General features: G+C 41.9%; 2 protein-coding genes across 2 annotated transcripts in view; one reads left to right on the top strand and one right to left on the bottom strand.

Annotated features, from left to right (window-relative positions):
• Positions 1-2,398: 2,398 nt before the first annotated feature.
• LSM3 (LSM3 homolog, U6 small nuclear RNA and mRNA degradation associated) lies at positions 2,399-16,201 on the bottom strand. The gene is made up of 4 exons (XM_038565536.1): positions 16,050-16,201; positions 13,566-13,676; positions 10,856-10,951; positions 2,399-2,812 (listed from the first exon to the last, which is right to left on the bottom strand). The coding sequence occupies exons 1-4, from the start codon at positions 16,068-16,070 to the stop codon at positions 2,732-2,734; spliced, it is 309 nt and encodes a 102-aa protein (XP_038421464.1). The 5' UTR covers positions 16,071-16,201; the 3' UTR covers positions 2,399-2,731.
• A 101-nt stretch (positions 16,202-16,302) lies between these two features.
• XPC (XPC complex subunit, DNA damage recognition and repair factor) overlaps positions 16,303-22,848 on the top strand; it is a 29,204-nt gene continuing 22,658 nt past the window's right edge. Inside the window, 2 exon segments of the mRNA XM_038565532.1 lie at positions 16,303-16,477; positions 21,849-22,044. Of these exon segments, the coding sequence (XP_038421460.1) occupies positions 16,363-16,477; positions 21,849-22,044 (311 nt within the window). The 5' untranslated portion in view covers positions 16,303-16,362.

The raw sequence follows: 22,848 nt of genomic DNA, 5'->3' as shown, positions 1-22,848 counted from the left end.
GCAATAGGAATTATTTTTAATAAAAGGGTGTATGAAACCAGTTTCTATCATAGTATACAGAAAGATGATCGCTTGAGTTTATGCAGATCTTTAAAAAAAATCACTATTTGAAATGTGTGAAATTGTCCGCTTGTAGCTAACAATTTTTGTCTAACTTGAGATACTCAAGTTACTTGGGTTTCAATTTGGGCACATTTCATCTCAAAGATAAATGCATGGTCCTACATTTTGTTAATCCATCTTCCTCTGTGGGAAGCAATGACAATTCATGACAATCTCTTTCAGGAAACCAGTAAGACAGGGATCTGGGGATGGTGTCTGCTTGAGATGTCCAAAGGAGAAAATCAGAAAGTTCCTCTTGAGCTATGTGACACCATGTTGCAGAAACCTTATCACCAGCTCTAATGAACACAGGACATCCAACTGGCTGGAGCTCAGAGTGCTGTGCAACCTGGGAGTCCAAGGCATGGCTCCAGGATGTCCTGTTACTGCAGAAGCCCTCAAAGGGCAGCACTGTGCAGATCTATAAAGGAAGCCTTGATGTGTGGGGCTGTGTCAGGCTTCAGCCGCCCCTGTTGCAGACTGAGTCCCAGTACCAACCCTCCAGGTAGGTAGCCTGAACCAAAGGGCTCCCCAAACCTATACTGCTTTCTTCTCCTGTCTGGGAACACACAAACGGTTATCTTGCAGTTCATTTTTTATTGCCCCTTTCCCTGTATCTTAGCAGCCAGCAGGATGTTTATGTGCTGCAGCTGAGTCTTACTGGCACATGGTGGTAGCTGTGTCAGATCTTAAAGCCCATGGTTTTTAGAAACCTTTGTGTGAACAACAACCCTCACTGCCAAAAGTTCTAGTGTTAACTATCACTTCTAGGAGAAAGATGACCAAGAATGGAATAGAAGTATCCAGGGTCCAATCATGGATATCAGAAGCCACTAAAATGAATAAAACCCTGGAAAGAACTGGAGGGTGTGGTAGAGCAAGAGGGCCAGATGGTCAGTTGTGTCATGGCTGTGGCAGGCATTAGGAGCAGTGTACTACCTAGAGCCAGGGCTCCACCGCTGCCTTGTCCCAGTAGGAGTCCAGCAGATTCACATCCTACTGCCTCATGCTAGCTGTGGGACCACAGGCAAGCAACCCAAGCAAGCCCTTTAAGCTTCAGTGTCTTATAACATTCTGTAGGAGAGCTGTTGTTGTAAGGATTAAATAGGGATACACATACAAACTGTTTTTGCCTGGTGCACCCTGTTTGATAAATTATGGTAATCATTATCGTGGATCATGAACATCATCATCATCTAGGCAAGAGTTCTATGAGGAAAGGATGATCCAAAGGATCGGCCACTTGCTACCACCAGAACCACGGGTCCTATTTTTTCAATATTGAACATGCTGATGTAAACAGGTTACCTCCTGGACTAATGAAACCTGAAGACACAGTGTGGAGGCAAGCAGAAGCAAAGGAAGGTTCCCTCCTATTTACTCACAAAAGGTAAAACCTCTGTCACACTTGTCTTCCCCTTCTCCTTTAATCTGCAGGGCCAAGTACAATAAATAATGAAAACGAAACCTTTTCACACAATGCTTACCGAAAGCATCTTTCCTGAACAAGGCTTAAAATATTGTGCATCTGTTCACATATCATGCTGCATAATGGATTAACAAACATATTCAGTGTATTTACAGGCAATCATTCACATATCAGATTTTTTACATTTCAAAATGGTACAACCTACTTAGTAGAGGATGTCAGGTCCTACCTAAGTCTTGTATAAAGTTTTAGAGACTGCAAAATACACAAACACTTTCCTCTTTCCCTTTCAAGCATTAAGGGCTGACTGACTGAAGCTAGAAATAAAAAGAGCTTGGCTTTTTAGCCACTTTGTTTTATTGTGCCACTGAGATATGTTGTTGGAGACCTGTCATTAATGGTCTGTGATCCAAGAGTGGGTCATAAAATATGGGCAGCATTGGATATATGACCAAGCTGAACCACACAGGTGTATAACCACCAAAGCCTAGCCTTAGAGATAAATCAGACCAAGTAGAATCGAAATCATGCTTTGTATTTCCTGGCAATGTTAACACATACATACAATGGCACGATACTGCCACTGCCACTGCCACCGCCACCCCACCTGCTCAACCTATTATTTGGTCACTCTTCTGTGCTGTTATGAGATCCTATAGATGCGCTATTCTATCCACACTAATCTCCATTTCCTGCAACTGTTGGTTTAAAGAAATGCCTCCCCAGAAGACTTAGAGAGGACGGACATTGGCCAACATGTGGTTTTCAGTACTTGACTTGGTGCCTCCAACCTAGCAGATGCACAGATAAACGTGTACAATCAGTACAAAATGTGTGCTCAAAGAATTCACAAGACAGGAGACTGCATTAAAAAAAATTAAAAAAGGAAACATGAAATTTAATTTAAAGGAAAAAAATATCAGAAATTGTCTGAGAAAACAACAGAGCAAATGAATTCCTGAACAAAGAGTTCTGCATCCTGGTGATCACATTTATTGAAAGAGTTGGAAAAAAATTAAAATGCCCTTTAGCTTAAGAATTTTTGAGTTATCTGCAAATCAACTCAATTCAGGAGTGGAAGAATCCTTGGTCATTTCTTAATATCAAAATGAACGCAGGTTTCTCTTTTGGATGTCTTCTACATTTAAAGAGGCAATCATACAAAATCTCCTATATTCCATACACGATAAATTCTTTGTTTCAGCCAACTCTTAATGGAGGAGCAACTAGTACAACACCATCTCCCCGGACAAAAAGCATCGGAATATTCCGTTTTGTTGACTGGAAGAGGAAAACAAAAACAGAACACATTTATACAAATACACAGTAGTATTATTTATTTTTTTGAGAAATTTGAAAGCAAAAAAATAATAACATAGATTCATCATAACACAAATTGACTTAAAAAAAACCTGACCACTTACTTACCTTTATAGCACAAAGAACCACTTTATTAACTGTTTACTTTTCCTGGATGTCTATAATTGGGGCAAAGATTGGAACTATTCACCTAAATTCATTCTCCTCCTCTTCCTGGCACATAGCTAGACTACCTTACTCATGTTCCCCTGCAACCAGGTTCAGCCATGGGATTGGGTTTCAACCAATGGGAAGTAAACAGAAGTAATGAAGTAATGACTCATTAACCTTCCATGACCACCTCTCTGTGGTCTTCCCCATGCAACTGGATGGGACTCAGATATAATGAACTCTGGAGATGGCAGAGCCATATGACAGAGGAAACCTGGGTCCTTGACTGAGTACCTGGAGGAAAGCTATTGTGCTGAACTAAAACTCCACTCAGGACTGTTATGTGGGTAAGAGATAAATTCCGCTGTGCTGAGCCATTCAATGCTGCATCTGTGTGTTACAGCGCCTGCCTATGTGGAATGAATACCTTGGGGCACTCGCCTACAGGTTGAGCCTTGGGCACAAGGGAAACAATATTCTGAAATCCTTTTATGCCCTGGCAAAACATTAGGTAAAATTGTTGCCTCCAATGACTTGGAAAGTAATCTAAGGGCCTCCCAAACCTATACATTCCAGGGGAAGAGGTTGGAAAAATCCAAATGTTAGTTGCTGATGCTTTCAGCAAGGCAGTATAAGAGATAAGCCCAGGCAAGAATGATCTGGTTTTCAAGCAGAGATTACAAAGAAATAGGATTCACAGGGTTCGAAGTTTTTGGATCCCAAACAATAAACAAGCAGGAACAAAAGCTTTAAGGACCAAGCCCAGTAAACCTCCTAAATTAAACAAACTCAGCCCTGAGGCAAGGATCAGGTTAAGGGTGGTGCTTTCTCACCCAAATTTACTTTAGCAAATGGCCTTAGGATCAACATTACTCACATGGAGAGGAACAGGAACAAAGGGAAGAAACTAGAGGCATCCAAAGGTTATGTGTAGGTAAGAACTCTCACCGAGGTTACTGGCCCATCGAATTGATTGGAAATGGACAGGTCAGACACAGGTGAAATCCTAAGCTTTTTAAAAAACTGCATTCAAAGAAAGCATACCTGGCTAAAAAAATCCTTTGACTATTTCAGTCTTCCACAAGCAAGAACTTGGCTGTGAAAACTCTGCAGCTCCCACTTAGGGTTGCCAGATTTAGCAAATAAAAACATAGACTGCTCACTTAAATCTGAATTCTAGATACACAGAAAAGAATTTTCTTGGTGTAAGTACATCCCAAATATCACATGAGACACACTTGACCTAAAAGACTTTACTTCTACTACCAGAACAGGGAACATTTCACACCTCCCCAGGGCATTCTGCTCTGTTTCCATTCTTTGCTCTCCTAAAGGGAGTTTTTTTGGCAACTATCCTGCCCCTGCTTTGCAGCAGAGGATGTGGGAAGGGCAATGGTAACTAATTCATCCTTTTTAGGTTCTAGAAATCTGTACCACAAGTAGATCTGACAGACAGAACTGCCCCTCTGCCAGGCAGAAAATATTAGTAACAGCTGTTGTAGAGAGAGCAAGATGGAGCAACTCATGTCACGTAGGGGCCTGTGTCAAGCAATGACACGAGCAGCTAAGTGGATGGCAGCTACCAGATAGGGCCGAGACCAGCATCAGCTGGCGACAACCCGGGAACTGACGGCGAGCAGGGGCAGAGGAGGTCTGCAGGGGCCCAAGACCACTGAAATCCCTTTAAAACGAGAGGATTTTTGCAGTAAACCGTCACTCTCCTCAGACACTGACCCCTCCAGAAAGGCAGCTGATGCCGAAGGCTCTCTGCCCAACTCATCTCCACAAAGAACAGAGATTCTTCACTGAACAGAAGCAGCAGCGAGTGCTGAGAGCTGACCTGGACGGGACCGAGGCCTTATCTCAACTGCGTGTCCACTGACTTGGCGTTTGGTCTATTCACTTCCTGCCCTCCATGTTATCTTGTTCATTGTGTGACTTGTCTTGTGTTCTGCTTCATGTGCTGTGTCAGAAGCCAAGTTAATCACGTGGTGAAATGTCACTCAGTTTAGAAACCTGAACCGGCTTTATAATTATGTTCACCTTGCTTCATGACTGCATAAAGTTGACACTGTGGGAAGAACCAACTTGTGTCTTCAGTGTGCACCGTCAAAGTGTGCTCATGATGGCTGTTTTTATAACTGATTTTAAAATGTAAAAACTATGTTTTATGAGCTTCTTGGGTACTAGAACCTACATAAAAAGGATAACCCCTTACACTAAATTCAAGTAATACTTGCAAGTTTAGTAGACCAAGCTCGAATACACTTACTGGTCACTGTCACCAACGAAGTGCTCTCACGTTTCCCTAGAACACTCTCTCAGGGCAGTAGCTCTCAAATATTAATGTGCATAAAGAATTACCTCTTTAACAGCTCCTTATGATGGTTTTCTGGGTTCCAAGCCCAGTCTCATTTACTAGGTCAGAGTGTGGCCCATGAGTTTACATTTCAAACATGGTCAAGAGTGATGCCAATACTCCTGTTTTAACGAGGATACTCTAAGAATCAGTCTCAAGAAACAAGTGTCATAGGACTCTGGTCTGTTATGAAGCAGTACTTCCTTCTGGTTTCCTTCGAGTTGGAAAAGGTGCACCTAGTTCTAGGACAGCAAGTTCAGTGAAAGTCTGCGCTCAACAAAATAACTGATATATTTATTTTACTCAAATTCCTTACTCAGTGGTCCTATTTCTGAACTAAAAAGTTCCTTCCCTTCTTATGGAATCCACTTCATCTGTAATGATTTTCCATTAATTCAATTAGTTTCCTGGAGATTCAGTGAACAGAAACGAACAGGGCAGCATTTTCCAAGACAAGTGGCCCTTAATGATCCCTGTGCCTCCTGGTGTTCACACCCTTATCATACCCTTGTGATACCCCCTTTTGAGTATGGGTGAAACCTATGCCTTGCTTCTAACCAAGAGGATACTGCAAAGGTAACGGGATGTCACTATCATGATTACATTACATAAGAAAGTGACTTCCATCTTGCTAGCCAACTCTCCTGCCTGCTAGGTTTGATGAAGCAAGCTGCTAAGCAGCAGAGACCCATGTGGCAAGGAACTGAGGCTTTCGGTCCAGCAATGCTCAAGGAAATGAATCCTGCCAACAACCATGTAAGTGAGATTAGAAGCAGATTCTTCTGTGGCTAAGCTTTCAGAGGAGACTCCAACCCTTGTGTAACCTCATTGAAGACCCTGAAACAGAAGACCCAGCTGTGACTGGACACCTGACCTACAGAAATGGTGAGGTAATAAATGTATGTGCTTTTAAGTCTCTAAGTTTTGGGGTAATTTGTTATGTAACAATATATATTCTTAAGAAAGAAAGTACTGTGGTGATATATATATATATTTTTTTTTTTTTTGAAAATTTATTTCTTCATGAGAGATAGAGAGAGAGCTAGATTGGGGGGGGGGGGGGAGGGGTGTGCAGAGACACAGGCAAAGGGAGGAGCAGGTTCCACGCAGGTAGCCCAATGCGGGACTCAATCCCAGGACTCCAGGATCATGCCCTGAGCCGAAAGCAGATACTCAACTGCTGAGCCACCCATGCGTCCCGGTTATATACATTTTGAAAGCACTGCATACTATACACTCTTCTGGAGAGAGTAATACCAATTAGCTTCAACCTACACCTATTTTACTGAGCTGTTAGAATGAAATATGATTATGTAGAATGGATAGCATAGTGCTTAACATATAGCAGGCATTCAGCAAAGCTGAGTTCCTCAACCTCCCCATTTCCACTAGAGCACTTTTTCATATCTAGTGTTCCATCTCTCAAGCTATTCTGCCTATTTGTTCACATTCAAGGCACCCACAATTTTCCCACTTTTTAAATTAGATGTTAAAGCCCAGGATGGCAGGGACCGAGCATGATCTTCCAGATCCTGGAGATTTACAGGACAGGAAGTCTATCCATGTTAGCTCAGCCACTGCTGAGCTCTCCAGAAGAACTAGTGCTGCCTGCTAATTTCAAGATTTCACTGTCCATCAATTCCATCAATTACTTGGAGCACCAGGCCTTAACACAGAGAAATGAACTCTCCAGGCTTTGAAGCCAGTTAGGCTGGTGTTGAAAATCCTTACCCTATCTTTTCCTGGCTGAACCTGAGTTTCCTCAGCTAGAAAGTGGGAATAACACCACTGGCCTCAGTGTTAACCAGATTAAATGTAATAAAACTTGGAAATCTTCAGTACACAGCAATTGTTCAACATATTAGTTTCAGTTCTCTATTCCAATCCTGGACATTTTCTACTTTTTATTTTTTTTGTTCTTTATTTATTTATTTTTTTTTTTACTTTACTGTGGTGTGAAAGCAAAAAGCATTCACAAGTGTAACTGTAGTTCAATATCTGAATTTTGATCTGTTCCTGAGCTTAGTAATTGCAGTACAACAGCAACAGCGGCAGTAGCCACAGCTCCCGGTCAGCCATGTGACCACAAGGGTCAATAACCAATACACTCATCATCATTCTATACACATACAACCATCCTGTTTTTCACTTTCAGTACCGTCTTCAATAAACTACATGGATCATGCAACACTTTATTATAAAATAGGCTTTGTGGTAGATGATTTTGGGCAACCCTAGGCTATTACAAGTGCTCTGAGACTTTTAAGGTAGATTACGCTAGGCTATGATGTTTGGTAGATGTAATACATGTATTTTCAACTTACAGTGGGTTTGTCAGGCTGTAACTACAGTAAGTTGAGGAAGATCTATCCTCTGTTATCTTTACTCCCTTCCCTGCCCCACATTCCTCTAACAACCTGCAAATGTACTCATCACCTGTAGCTAATATGGCAATATGGGGAAAAGAATGAATAATGTCCTGGGCTCTGCTATAAAACAGCTCACAAGATGAAAAGGAATACAGAAATGAAGAGTCAGGCACCTGGATGGCTCAGTGGTTGAGCATCTGCCTTTGCTCAAGTCATGATACTGGGGTCCTGGGATCGAGTCTCGAATCAGGCTGCCTATGGGAAGACTGCTTCTCTTTCTGCCTATGTCTCTGCCTCTCTCTCTCTGTGTCTTTCATGAATAAATAAAATCTTAAAAAAAAAAAAAAAAAGAAACGAAGAGTCAGCAAGATCAGTGTCAGCTGAGAATGCCAAAGGTTAGAAGGTCCAACCAAAGGAGCAAATGACCAAAGGAAGAAAGAAGGTCCAGATGGTCAGAGAAGGAGTCACTGAAGAGTTAGGACTGAAGCAGTTCTTGAAACAGGCTTTGCAGGAAAGAGACAAGGATGATGGTTCCAGTTAGGGCACACACTATGGGAAAAGAGATAGAAGCAGGACTAGAAAGGACACTCTGAAGACAGCAAGTGGACCAAGTTGGCCAGAGTAGTCATGAGAGAAGACACAAGAAAGTGTCAATCCCACAGTGGAGGGTCTTAACCTAGCCTGAACCTGTGCTTTGCTCTCTATAAGCCACAGAAAGCCATAAATGTCTCTAAGCATGACTATAGCAAATGAAAGCATTATTTGAGGACAATTATTTTGGCAGTCACCTGTGCATGGGCTGAAATGGAGGTGGACATAAGGGAAGTACCTCAGATAGAGTCATGGCAACAGGAAAGAAAATGACACATTTCACTCAACATGAAGGAAGAAATCAACTCAATCAGTTATTGACTAATGTGACTGAAAGAGGGAAGTCCAAGAAAATTCTGAAATTTATGCTCTAAATAACAGAAAATCATGAACAGAAGTAGGGAATTGAGAATGACCTTGTTTTGAAGGTGAAGAACACTAGCAATTTAGCTTTAGATGCCACTGAGTTCAAGATAACATCCAAAGTGAAAATATTTTTAATTAGAATACTGGATATGAAAGAGTAAAGCTGAGAAAAGGAAAGAAACTGGAGACACAGATTTATCCACAATCATAATGGCCACCAATCACATGCCAGAGCTCTACACATACCGATTTAGCACATCTTGCTACAATCCTGGGAGGTGGGCACATTTGTCATTTTACAGAAGTTCCTGAGGCTTAGGAAGTTTCTATAACTTGCCCAAGGTCATGAAACTAATCACCAGCAGGAAAATTTGAGCCCAGATCTGTAAAGAGCTCAAGCTTTGGTGCTGTACTGATTACTGGTATGGACTCATACCTTATCACATATGACAGTTACTACATGACATGTCTGAGGGGGAAAAATGTAGATTAAAAACTTAAAAGCCCATGTTCACAGGGAGAAAGAAAGAAAATTTGCAAAGGAGTCAGCAGTGGTTGAAGACAGAGGGAAAGCCAGAATAAAGCAGAACAACAAAAACCAAAAGCCTAACAGTTGAACACTTACTATGTGCCTGTGCTAATTTAAAGGTTTTTCTTGTACCCTCTCAATGAATCCTCAATAGCTGTATAAAGTAGGTCCTGTTACTGTCCCCATTTTATAGTCAAGGACACTTGTCAGACAGGTTGGATAGTGTGGTACAATTAAATAGCTGGTACGTAAAGGAGTAAAGATTTAAATCCAGTCCTGCCATCCGAGTCTACATTTTAAACCACTATGCTTTAGGAGGGTTCAGAGACTGGCTCCTAATACTTAAAAGACTTAAGTGTGATTTTCTTTTTTTTTATATTGAACAATGAAATTTACCAACATTCAGAAGATCTGCATAACTCCATGAACTAATATTTTCCAAATGACCAGTGCTTGATGTTACAGAATCCTGTATTGTAAAAGATACACTGAAAGGACAAAATAGACCAACGAGTTTGCATATAACAAGAGTATGAAAAGATTACTGATATGGGGGACACCTGGGTGGCTCAGCGTTTGCCTTTGGCTCAGGTTGTGATCCTGGGATTGAGTCCTGCATCAGGCTCCTCACAAGGAGCCTGCTTCTCCCTCTACCTATGTCTCTGCCTCTCTATCTCTCATGAGTAAATAAATAAAATCTTAAAAAAAAAAAAAAAAAATCACTGCTATGGTCTCAGATTCCATATTGCAACTAACCTTTAAGAAACTACTGCGTCTTAAGAGTTTTAACATAGCATCAAAGGCAAATATCCACAAAAAATACTTTTTAAAAAAAGATTTATTATTCATGAGAGACACAGAGAGAGAGGCAGAGGGAAGAGAGAGAAGCAGGTTCCGCACAGGGAGCCCAATTTGGGACTCAATCCTGGAACTCCGGGATCATGCCCTAGGCTAAAGGCAGATGCTCAACCACTGAGCCACCCAGGTGTCTCTACTCCTCGCTTTTCTAACTACATCTCTGTGAGGCTGGATTTTCTTCAACTATAATATATCATAACAGATTAAATGCACAGCAAGATGTGAGACTCTAGATGTCATCAAGGTTACATTGAAGAAATCTGCAAAAGGTAAAATAAAGACGCTTCTTATCATTTTATTTCCGTAGTCACTGTTAATGTTATTTCCATTAACAGGTAATAAGCTTACTGTTACTTTTAATGAATATTTTTAGAATTTTTCAGTTTTAGTTTTTATTATTGATACTCAAAGCCATATCAAACAAAAGAATATTGTCCAGTGTTTATATACTTATATACTAGCACAAATACGCATCTTATACTGTCATTTATCAGTGAATCCTGGCAACCCTATGAGGTAAATGGTAGTATTCCTGCTTAACAATGAGGAAATTAAATCTGCCAAGTTAATTCCCTGGCCCGACATATCCCAGGTAGGATGTGGTTACACCAGTACTGGAAACCAGGTCTGTCTGACCTCAAAGTGTTTGCTCTTGGTTGTTATGCTTATTTACTGAGTCCAATTAGGTACCAAATCATGACAGGCTTCCCATAAGTGTGAAGCTGCTGGATATTAAGAACAATCGACATTTTAAAAGTGAGAAACAGAACCGCATGACTTACTTTATATATCTCTTCATATGTTTCTTCATCAATTTCTATAGTAGTCACAGTTTCTTCCACATCTCCCAATATCATATTTAAATGCTGATCATATGCCTGAAGTGGAAGGGGAAGGGGACAAGATATTTAACACTCAAGAAACAGTGAACAGGGCTCATGCACAATACTTACACCACAAACATTTATATGTAAGTAAAAAATAATTCTGCTGTACTAATACACTGTTTCTTCACAAATTATCTCCAGCGATAATTTAATTGACCTGATAAAAATGCAAAACTGTTTATATGACCCAAAATGAATTTACTCAAAAGAACTTAAAAGTTTTAGTTTTTTAAAAGTGTCCACCCTACTGGTCATCCAAGGCAGTTATATCATTTATAATATTTAACTATGAAAAAAAAGCAAATTTATCACTTTTCAGCAGACTTCTTTTAATTCCCTGTAAAATAGCACTTCTTTTAATTCCCTGTATAATACGAAAAATTCAATGAAGGCAATAAAATTCTTTAACTGCTAAGATGAAAGCACTGCAGTCTCCCAAAGGCACAAGACACTGCCATTCAACTCTCCCTGTCCCACAGTAGGCATCAGCATGTAAAGTAAGTAGGGCAACACCCTGCCCATTTAAAACCTAGCCAAAATTGGGAGGCCTGGGTGGCTCAGTGGTTGAGCATCTGCCTTTATCTCAGGGCATGATCTTGTAGGACAGGATCAGGACAGGATCGAGTCCCGCATCCGGCTTCCTACGGCGGGGGGGGGGGGGGGGGGGGGCCTGCTTCTCCTTCTGCCTGTGTCTCTGCCTCTCTCTCAGTGTCTCTCATGAATAAATAGATAAATAAATCTTAAAAAACCAAACAACCTAGCCAAATAAACTGCGTGGGCTCAATCAATAAATGTTGCAATTCTGATATTCAGGGATGTCCCCAATCCAAACTCCAAAGCTCATGTATTTTTACAAAGGTGAAACTCCAGGGGCCTTGTTCAGAACCCACTTAGGCTTACTTCGAACAAAGTTTAGAATGGTTTACCAGCTTACATCTAAACAGAAGTAGCCAGTCAGCCATGTGGGGAACTGCTAGCAAAACACACTAAAAAGAAGAGCAAAAAGCTATAGATGAGGGCCAGAAAACACACAAAAGGACATGGGTCACTTAGTATAGAGGCAATCAAGTCTAGCAGGAAACTGAAGAAGATTCCCAGAGCTTAGACAACATATTTGTCCTAGGGTGTTTCTCCATGTGCCACTGGCCCATGTGATTAAGCAAAATTCTATTTTTCTTGGCAAAGTTGCCACTATTCCATTTCCTGGGGTTCTGCCTCTCGTAAAGCTAGCTGTGTATTAAGATCACTGTCTCCCTAGGTCCCTACTTCCTTTCCAAATACAGGAGGTTCTTTACCTTTTGTTTTTGTGTAAGGTACAGAGTACTTAGGAGTGGGGCTGCAGTCATACTGCCTAGGTTCATATTCTGGCTCTCCCTTTACTGGGTGTGTTACCTTAAGCAAGTTAACTTCACCTTTCTGAGCCTGAGCTGCTTCAACTGCAAAACAGGACTAATGTTATCTACCCCTCATAGGGTTGTTATAAAGGTTAAATGGGGTATCACATACAAAACACTTGAGCAGAGGGAGAAGAACAAGTGGATTCTGTGCTGTGTGTGGAGCCTGACGTGGGGCTCAACCCCATGACCTGGAGATCACGACCTGAGCTGAACTGACATCAAGAGTTGCATGCTTAACCGACTAAGCCACTCAGGTACCGCCAAAAAAAACACTTCTAATAAAAGCACCTGGCATGTAATTAATGCTCAATAAATAAATATCAGCTATTTTAGATCACTTTAAGGTAGAATGGCAGTAATAAATATGCTCAGGAAAGTGACAAGTTGTCAAGAAAAGGCAAAACATTCAGTATACTCTCTTTATGAATAAATAAGACCACTTCAAGGGACCAACCCTATAGAAATATTTGCAGATATACACATAGAAATATGTATAAAAATGCATACTGCAGCATTTACAGTAGCAAGAAATAGAAAACAACCTAAAAACCACTATTACCATATACAGAATTCTATACAGTCATTAAAAATAAAGATTTATACACACTCATGATCAATAATTTTCAAGAAAGATAAAGTGAAAAAGAAAGGTGCTCAAAAATATGTATACTAAGATTCATTTTTATTAAGGTAGTGTATACAGTGCAAATACATGCATGTAAACATATATAGATATACGTGCAAATACACAGAAAAGATCTGAAAGACCACAGACCCAATTTTTCAGTGGTTAGCAAAAAAATGGGATTTCATCTTTTACTGTATGAACTTCTGTGCTATTTAACTTTTCTCACAAGGAAACAAAAATTTATGTATGTATCAGTAACTGAAAGAACACTGAAATTAGAATGGAGAGTAGATGCTATTTACAAATAAAGAGAAAAAATGAAAGAAATGAAAATGTTCTTTAATAAACACATCATTTTCTGTTAAGAGAAAACATGTTAAAAATACGAATGCAAAAAAAAATACGAATGCAATGCAGCTATAATTGGCTTGTACAAACACGTGTAACCTTCTATCCTCTTCTTATCTACATCCAAAATATTATTCTGCATTGGACAGTGTTTATATTTCAAAAGGTAGGGGGTAGGAAGAAATGACAAGGAAATAATCTGATTTCACGGTAATTTAATAAATTTACTTACATGTAATCTGCCTCGAAGCTCTCGGTCATTTCTCATTTTCACATAAATTCGCTCATCCAGGCTGAGCCTGATGAGATCCAGGGGCTCTTCTACGGTGTTGGTAGTTTGTTGCTGATAAAAGAAACAGGCTTAGTAATATAGTACTAGAAGAGTGCAGTGTTCAAATCACTGCTATACTGTGTGACTGTGGGCAAGTTACTTAACCCCTCTATGCCTCAGTCTGACCTCATAAAATGTGGATAACTAGAGTGCCTACTTAATACTGCAGCCGTGAGGCTTAAATGACATATATGAAGACTTTGAACAGAGCCTGGATGGTAGTAAGTGCTATATAAATGAAGGCTGAAACATACATACACAGGAAGGAGTTACACAGAAAAATAACTGTGACGCCACTTTGTTCCCTCAAAATCCACACTGCCTGGCCCAATTTCAGTTATAGGAAGTCACTCTCTGGGACTTTAACCATATTTCATATGTCATTTAGTGACCTGAAAAAATTCCCTTAATGATAACCACACACTAATCAGAATGCTAGGTAAAGATGAAAGCTTGAAGGACGATTATGAATTCAGTTTGGCGCAGGTTGAGTTTAGGGTGCCACCTAGCCAGCAAGGTGAATACATTTAGCAGGCAATGTAGAACACTGGTTGAAAGCACTAGCTTTGAAGTCAGGCAGCATGGGTTCCATTCCTGATTCTGATACTTCTGAATTCAAGCCTTATTTATTTATGAGACAGTGCGTGTGAAAAGAGCGAGGGGGGAGGGGCAGAGGGAGAGAGAGTCTTAAGCAGGCTTCCCGCCCAGGGCAGAGCCCCATTCGGGAGAGAACATCACCACCCTGAGCCGAACTCACGAATCAGATGCTTAACCAACAGAATCACCCAGGCACCCCGTGATACTTATGAATTCAGATTAAACATAACACCATCTCTCATTATCAGCTTCTCTGTTTGGAAAATGAGGAAGCCTTATCGTCCCTTCATGATTGTGAGGCTTAGATGAGCTAATGTATTAAATTAACATATTTAATGTATTTAAGATAGTACCTGGCAACCGGAGAGTACTTAGAAATGGTCCTTGTTATTATCAATTAAAGAACTGTGAGAGATCAGGGCTAAGAGGACTTGGAGTCATCCGAATGCAAGGGATGGTTGAAGCCAGGAGTTGATGAGATCATTCAAGAAGAGCTTCTTTAGTGAGTACGTTCGACTACTGGAGGTATGTGACTGAATGTTACAGGTTCTACAGCCTTAAAAAGCTAGATTGGGAAAACCAAACAAACCTGCTTTGACCTGGTCCTTATCCCCGATTAAACAGGTGTTTGTTAAGGACCGGCCAACCAAGCACTAGATTACCATAGAGGGGTCGGTCCCCGCCCTCAAAGAGTTCATTCTAGTGGGGAGAGTCATGTGAACCAACGCCCAGCAATACTATGAGAATATATACACCACAGGGCCCTAGGGCTCCTCTAGCCTTAGTCTAGAATGCCCACGATCCATACTTTTCATCCTGTAGTTTTAAATACTGCCTTTTCAAAGAAGCCTCCTAGATTAACCAATATATTTGCTCAATAAATTATTTGTCCAGTGTTTCCAGCACTGCTGTAAACAGGATGGTCAGGATGGTGACCACAACTCCTGCCCTTATGATACTCACATTCTAGTGGGGAGAGAGAGGCACTGAACGACGAAGGGTATGCTTAATATGAACAACGTGAAAAATCAAGCAGGTTGACAAAGGGTGCTATTTTACGCAGGCAGCCAGACGAGTCCTCGCTGATCAGGTGAGATTTCAGGAGAAAGCTGAAATTGTGGCTCGATCCACAAATATAGCTGAGGGAGAGCATTCTGGGGGGGAAAGCAGCGCAGAAAAGAAAGCCCGTAGGATCATCAAATCACTCTACAGGCCGGCTCCTTGCTGGTTTTCGTCCTACCACACCACAGTTCCCACGCATAGCACCTGTCTGTACTTACGTATCTGCCCTTCCCCAGAACAGAAGTTCCAAGTGGGGACAGGGACCACGTTTGTCAGTGCCGGCGTCCCTGCTGCTGAGAACCGTGTCTAACCACACAAAGCTGACGTTTGCTACATATTGTTGAATGAACGACAACGGCTGCGCTCAGCAATAGTAGCCGCTAAACTTTATTATCACGCTTTCTATCAGAATCCGTGAGGCAGGTAGGGAGAACCATTCCCATCCTGCAGAAGACGAGATGCAAGAAAATGAAGTGGCCAGCGCGAAGGGTAACTAGTTTTCGGGCGGGCTTCGAGGAGGAAAACCTCTCAGGGCCTGAGACAAAATTCGGAGGGGGCGCGGTTACCAAGAGGCAGCTTAACTCCGTGATAACCCAGAAACAGGCGGCACGAAAGGCCACCTTCCGGTGAGTGTGAAGAAAGCAGTCCCGGTACGCAAAGCCGAACAGGACCAGGGCTGGGAGTGCAGAAAGGCCCTCTGGAGCGAGCCCCTCAAAACTCACTCACCTGGTCCACGTCGTCCGCCATCTTTCAAACCCTGCGCCTTTCCCGCCTCTCGCGAGACTACGCGAGCTCCTCACGGTCGTCTCCGGAAACGCGAACATGCGATGCGCCGGAAGGAGAAAGCAATCGGCTACGTCAGTTCGGCTTCGTACAGTTTTTATTGGCCCTTTGGGGCTGGGGCGGAGCTTCGTGGGCGGAGACGAGGCGCGCAGGGAAGGGGCGTGGCCTGCCTCGCCCCGCCCCCCTTGGGGCGGAGTCCTACTCAGCTTCCCGCGGTTCGGTGCGTCACGGTCCAGGGGAGTCTTGCCCCGGCAGCATGGCTCGGAAGCGCGCGGCCGGCAGGGAGCCGCAGGGACGCGAGCCGTGCGGCCGGAAGGCTAAGGGCAAGAGCACGGCCGCGCGTGAGGCGGCGGTGGCGGCGGCGGCGGCGGGTGAGAGCGAGCTCTGGGGGGGGCCGGAGGCCAGGTGCGGGGCGCGGGGAGCGGGGAGGCCGAGCTCCTGGCGGTGGGGGCGGGGGCCGCGGAGCCCAAGCTGCCCAGCCTCCTGCCGGGGCCGAGGGCCGAGTGGGGACAGGCGTTGCCGTGGACGCGGGCCCGGGAGGCGGAGGGACGCGCGGTGGTGCGCCGACCCCCGAGTGACCCTGCAGTGGTCCCACCCGGAGTTCTCCGCCCGTACGCCCACCAGGCTTCTTACATTGGCCAAGGGCAAAGCAAAGGTCTTGAGTTTCCGCTCTTAACCTGCTCCTTCCCTCGCCTTTTCCCATCCAATGAGTGCGCCCTCCTCCCACCTTGTCAGGGTGAAGCCCTCCTTTCCCTGCGCGTACACATCCGATCCGTCGGCAGCTTCAAGCAGTTGGACCTCGGCACTGTCTTTATTTCCATGGTCCCCGTCCCTATTCAGTCGAACCATTGCAGGTGCCTCTTTACTGGTCTCCCTACTTTATCCCCCTGCAGTGGTTTCCCCACCCAGCCCCACATGTGATTTAAAAAAAAAAAAAAAATCCGATCGTGCCATGTTCCTAATTCAGACCTGTTGCTTCCCAATGCTCTTGGCCTCAAATCCAAATTCCTTACCGTGGCCTGCAAGACCTTACATGATTTGGCTGCTGCTACTTCTCTTGTTGTCTCTTAGGACTCCTTTCCTTGCCAGATGCCTCCCTTGTTGGCTTCCTTTCTGTTCCCTAAACATGCCATGTTATTTGTTACCTTGAGCCTTTGCCTTTGATCTTCCTCCTTCAATGGCTCTAGGGTAGCATATTTCGTCTGTTCCTTCAGAATTCCCAGCACCTTGAGTGCCTTATGTAAGGTGTTCTTTGCCAGGTACTCCTTATCACAGGCCCTCACAGCCAGCCTCTGTCATATTATGTAATGATCTTGTTAATTTGCTTCTTTTTTGATGGCCTATCTTCCCACGATTTAAGTTTATGAAAATGTTTCTTATTTTTTGTTATGTCCTATATTGTTTTCTCCTTCTTTGCATTTATTCCGTGCTGAATAAATATTTTAAATAATTGCATTATGCATGCTGTAGAAGGGATTTCTGGGCTCCTAAAATAATCTGGATAGATAAGGTAACCAGCAACGGCTCCTATGACACTAAATTCAATAATCCTGTGATTATCTATTTAAGTTCATCATCCATTAGTAAATAGTTATATGGAAGTCCTTTCTAAACTGAGAAGGTGATTTACCCCACAATTGATGCTCCGTTCTATTCCTTTTATAAAGTTGCATTTTATTCATTTATTCATTCCCATAATGTTTTTTGATATGTACCACACAAGTACCTGCACAGGTTAGATGACAGGGGAGATAGAGATAGAGAGGAGCTTAGAGTGCCATAGTGTTGACATTTACAAAAAATATTCAAGACGGAGTGTAATATCTTGGAAGAAGGTAGCAGGCTTTGTGGCTTCTGAAGGAATAATCAAGTTTGGCGAGATTGGGAAGTGCTCTCTGAAGGAGTTACGTTTGATCTGCGACTTTAACAGTGAGTAACATTTCAGCAACTGGCTGTGAAAGGGGCTTTTATTCCAGTCAGAAGGAATGTATTCTGAATATGTGGCAGTTCAAAAATTAATAGTTGTAATCTGATGGGAAATTCCGCCTGCCTGGGTACCATTCCTTGTAGCTGAACACTTTATGTGGATGCCAGGTTGGTGCAGCTTCAACACTTAGCTGTTAATATGCAGTTGCATAAATTATTTTGCACAAATAATTTAGCCTCTCTGAACATCATCTCTGAAACATAATACTGTTTTTCAGGGTGGTTGTGAATTTTCAGTGAGATAACTGCTCCTGCCATGGTCCATGTCAGGTAATCAGATGGGCTAGCCTATAGCAGTTCACCCTAGGTGTAGGTAAGGATGCAAATTTACTCAAGCTTCACTCAAACTCAGCTACAGGAGCTACCAGTAAGTTCCCAAGGAGCTTCCCAGGAAGAGTTACAATCTTTCTTGTGGTTGGAGGGAGGAAAAATCTGGTTGTGGTTTGGGCTACAGTTGACACTGATTCAGTGACTCTCAGTGCTGTTTCTGACAGCACCTCTGTGCATGCTAAAGAAGGTGACACTTGGCTGCATTCAGCATTTTGGGACAAAGAAAACAGTTTTCTACATTATTTCCTTGTTTCTGTTAGGGCATCTCTAATTTCCTCATGTTTCTTCTTTGTGTTAATGCTTTCATTGAAATGAATCATTCATTCCTTCAGCCAGTATTTACTGAGCACCTGCTATTTCCAGGGACTGTTCTAGGTGCTAAAATTCTAGTAGTGAACAGGACAGTCAAGGTCCCTGCTCTCATGATGTCTGTGGGGAGGGGTTGGTAGGATAAGACAATAATACGTTAAGTAAATTCACACGGTGATGAGGATTTTATGAAAAGAGTAAAAGAGGTAGAAACACTGACGGGGTGGGGAAGAAGCGGCTAAGTCAGAATTGGTGGTCAAGGAAGGCCTTTTTGAGGAGGTGATATTTTGAACGAATAACTGAATGTCCTGAAGGAGCTATTCAAAGGAGGTTCTGAGGGAAGAGTTCTAGGCAGAGGAATCATTAAGTTTGAAGACTTAGGGAGAAATGAAATGAGCTTGGCCGGTTGGCTGGCCTCAGTGAGTGAGGGGAGAGTGGTAGGATTTGAGGTGGGAAAGGTAGGCAGGACTATTAGTTTGGAGACCAAGTTAAGGAGTTTGTATTTTATTCTAATTGCTATGAGATGCCACTGGCCATTTTAAGCAGGTATTTTAAAATCTCAGTAGAAGGCCAAGCAGGCCAAAGTGATAATTCCTACCCTTCTGAAATTATCATATTGAGCATAAGGAGACTGTTTAGGTGGCTCTAGATCTTGGAGAGTCCTAGAAAATAGCCTCTGGATTCTCTGGTAACCAAAAAAGTAAAGAATAATAATAATTAAAAAAAAGTAACCTGTATTTCTACTATCCAGAAATAATGTTTTATTTCATTCTAGTTTGTTTTTCTAAGTAGAAATCCTACAGTAAGAACAATGTTGCATGCTTAGCATTTTATCATATGTCACTTTCCTTTGTCTTAAAAGATGACTGAATTATATTTCAGTATGTATACATAATGATTATGTCATGGTTGGGCATTCAGATTTTTAAAATTTGAGGGTATTGCAGTGGCCTCCTCCTTATCCTCAGGGATACATTCCAAGACCTCCCCCATCCTTAGTGGATGTCTGAAATGCAAGTAGTACTGAATGCCACATGTACTATGCCTTTTTTCTATATACATATCTATGATAAAGTTTAATTGATAAATTAGGCACAATGAGAGATTGACGACAATAGTAAAATAGAACAGTTAAAGCAATATACTGTAGTAAAATGAATGAATATGTTCACTTTCTCAAAATATGTTTCTGTTCTGTACTCAGCCTTCTAATTCTAATGGTGATGTGAGGTGATAAAATGCCTAGTGTTGAGGTGAATGACTTAGGCTTTGTGATATAGCCTTAGGCTACTGTTGACATTCAGGAGTTTGTCGGAAGGAAGATTACCTGCTTCCACATACCAGTTGACCACAGGTAACTGAAACCACAGATGAGGGGGAATTACTGTATGAAAATTATACTATGGAAATCTTTTTGTTTCCATTCTTATCCCCCTTTTAACTCTTCTAACCCTCTCTTCAAAGCACAAAAATACACGGTTGTGCTTTTGAATCAACCAAGTAAGTTTGGTGAGGAAGACACGGTGCTTTTGAAGTATCCTCCCACCTGTGTTTTTAGATTAGCAAAAATGAAGTGTTACATGTCTTTGTTTCACATCTATTCATAGAAGGCTAAAAAGCGTTAAAAGTAACCCAAAAATCCTGATTTCAAGGCCATCCTACTCAATCTGTCAAGTCATAAAACTGTAGGCAGCTTCTGGCCTTGGAATAAGTGTCTCCAGATTCTAAAGAATTTTGAAATTTTTTGTGTTTCCATTAAAATGTTTAAAACATGAGGATGCATACGTTTTGTAAAATATTCTAAGGAAACTGAACTTGAAAATCAGTGATTTTAATTAGTGTTAGAACAAATGTCCCTCTATCATGAGGAATTTATTAAAATGTTTATTTTATTTAGATCAAAAGGGAGAGCGTTTCTCCATGCAAAAGTATATTCATGGGGAATATAAGTATTTATCCATAGTTAGTAGGACAAACCATAAATGAAAGGAATCAGGGACACCTGGGTGGTTCAGTGGTTGAGCGCCTGCCTTCGGCTCAGGGCGTGGTCCTGGGATTGAGTCCCGCTTCAGGGTCCTTGTGGGGAGCCTGATTCTCCCTCTGCCTGTGTCTGCTTTTTCTGTGTCTCTCATGAATAAGTGAATAAAATCTTTAAAATGAATGAATGAATGAATGAAAAAAAAAAGAAAGGAATCAATCTCATATTAGGTTAATACTGCTGCTCCTTTTGGAACCTTAAAATCTAAAGTATTTTTGTTTTTCCAAAATTAACTGAAGCAGAGTCATGCAAAGGCAAAGGAAGATGCGTTATTTTAGATTCAGGATTATTCTTATGGATATATTTGCAAAATAGAAGATACCTTCCCCTGCTGTGTTAATTGATTTATTAACTTTCCAAGGAACAGACCATATCTTCAGATGCCCTAATTTAGCTAAAGCCAGCAGCTTGTGCACTTTAAAAATTTCCCTTTAACAAAAACCAATAATAATTATTCTAAGAAAATAAAGGTATTTTTAAATTACTACTGTCTTATTCCAACCCTAAACTTGCTGAGATGGTTGGTGTATGAGTATACTTTTTTGGGTTAGATTGGAAAGGTTTCGTGAAGTATGTTTTGAGCAAGGTTTGGTTTTGAAAGATGGCAGAAGCATGGATTAGTAGTAGTAGTAAGGTTGTGGAAAACTTGGACATGCTTATGAACTCAACATTTCACTTAATAGTGGGTTATTCCTAAAATAACTAGTCTCAGCAGGTAATAAATAAGCAGGGTGTTAATTAGCAGATTGATGTATTTTTCCTTCCCGGCTATTAGCTGAAATTTGAGATTTGGAAGCTAGATTTTATTGGAGTCATGTGGCAGTCTGTAATCCCAGGAGGAGTAGAATACGACACTGATAAAAGAAGCCGGTTTTTACTGTGAGCACAGGGTATAAACTGGGTTAGAGGCATGAGGAGGCTATAAGCTAGTTGTTGAACAAATGGGGACGGTGACCCGGTGATGGGGATGTGATCTGGAGGGAGGTGACAGAAGGGGGCTTTTCATCACCTGCCCGTGAAAGCACACTGCCTCCACCTTTCCTGTGTCACTTAATCTCGTGTTCTGTGTGGTCATCTAGATATCTCAGAAGATGAGAAACCTCTAAAGAGGAGCCTTCTCTCCAAAGTCTCACGAGCAAAGCGGAAGAGAGGCTGCAGTGGTCCTGGGGGCCCTGCCCACAGTCCAGCCAAAATGAAAGTGGCCAAGGTGTCTGTTAAATCTGAAAACCCCAAAATTGTGAAGGATGAAGCCCTCAGCGACGGGGAGGAGTTCAGGTGAGATGGCTGACAAGCTTCCAGCCAGGTCTGGATTGCTGCCCTCGGAAGTGTGAGTCCTAACACCTGCTCTTTCTCCTCACTGTGGTCTGTGCTAAAGATGGGGTCTTTAAACTCTTCCAGCTGGAGCTCAGACCACTAGTAAGATTCTTCTTAGCAATTAAAGTAGCCCCTTGAATAACCAGGTTTGCACTGCATAGGTCCACTTATACGTGGATTTTTTTTTTTTTTTTTTTGGATAAATACAGTAAGCACTGTAGGTATAGTTTTTCTTGTGATTTTTAAAAATAACACATCCATTTCTCTAGCTTACTTTATTGTAAGGATGCGGTATATAATACATATAGTATATAAAATATGTGTTAATCGTCTGTATGTTACTGGTATGGCTTCCAATCAATAGTAGCCTAGTAGTAGTTAGCAGTTTTGGGGATTCGAAAGTTCTGTGCAGAATTTTGACTGTGCAAGCGGTTGGTGCCCCAACCCCACATTATTCAAAGGTCAGCTGTTTTACAGTTTACCTCCCAAACTTTTCAGATGATATGACAGCTTGCAGAAAGTGATTTGTTTGTGGTTACACAGCAAGATGGTGGCAAAAACCAGTTGAGATTTAGGCCTTCTGACTCCTGGTCCAGTGCTCTTTCTACTGCACAAAGGTACCACAAACATAAACTGTTGGCTGGCCGTTCCAGCTTTCTTTTGGACTGCTCTCCTCAGGTTCACTCTGCTCCCCCCAGGCTAGACTTCTGGTCACTCACTTGCCACATGCTCATACGGGGCACATCAAGAATGAGTTGTGCTCAT

This window comes from Canis lupus, chromosome 20 (genome assembly GCF_011100685.1).
Source record: "Canis lupus familiaris isolate Mischka breed German Shepherd chromosome 20, alternate assembly UU_Cfam_GSD_1.0, whole genome shotgun sequence".
Lineage (NCBI taxonomy): Eukaryota > Metazoa > Chordata > Mammalia > Carnivora > Canidae > Canis > Canis lupus.
This window is presented reverse-complemented; position numbering and strand designations above follow the sequence as displayed.

Bases quoted from the DNA above. Each gene is read 5' to 3' on its own strand.
- LSM3 (XM_038565536.1), bottom strand. From the start codon at position 16,070: ATGGCGGACGACGTGGACCAG. The intron at 10,952-13,565 runs GTAAGTAAATTT...CTTCCACTTCAG, and splicing joins AGCTTCGAGGCAGATTACAT to GCATATGATCAGCATTTAAA. The intron at 2,813-10,855 runs GTAAGTCATGCG...TTCCTCTTCCAG, and splicing joins CATATGAAGAGATATATAAA to TCAACAAAACGGAATATTCC.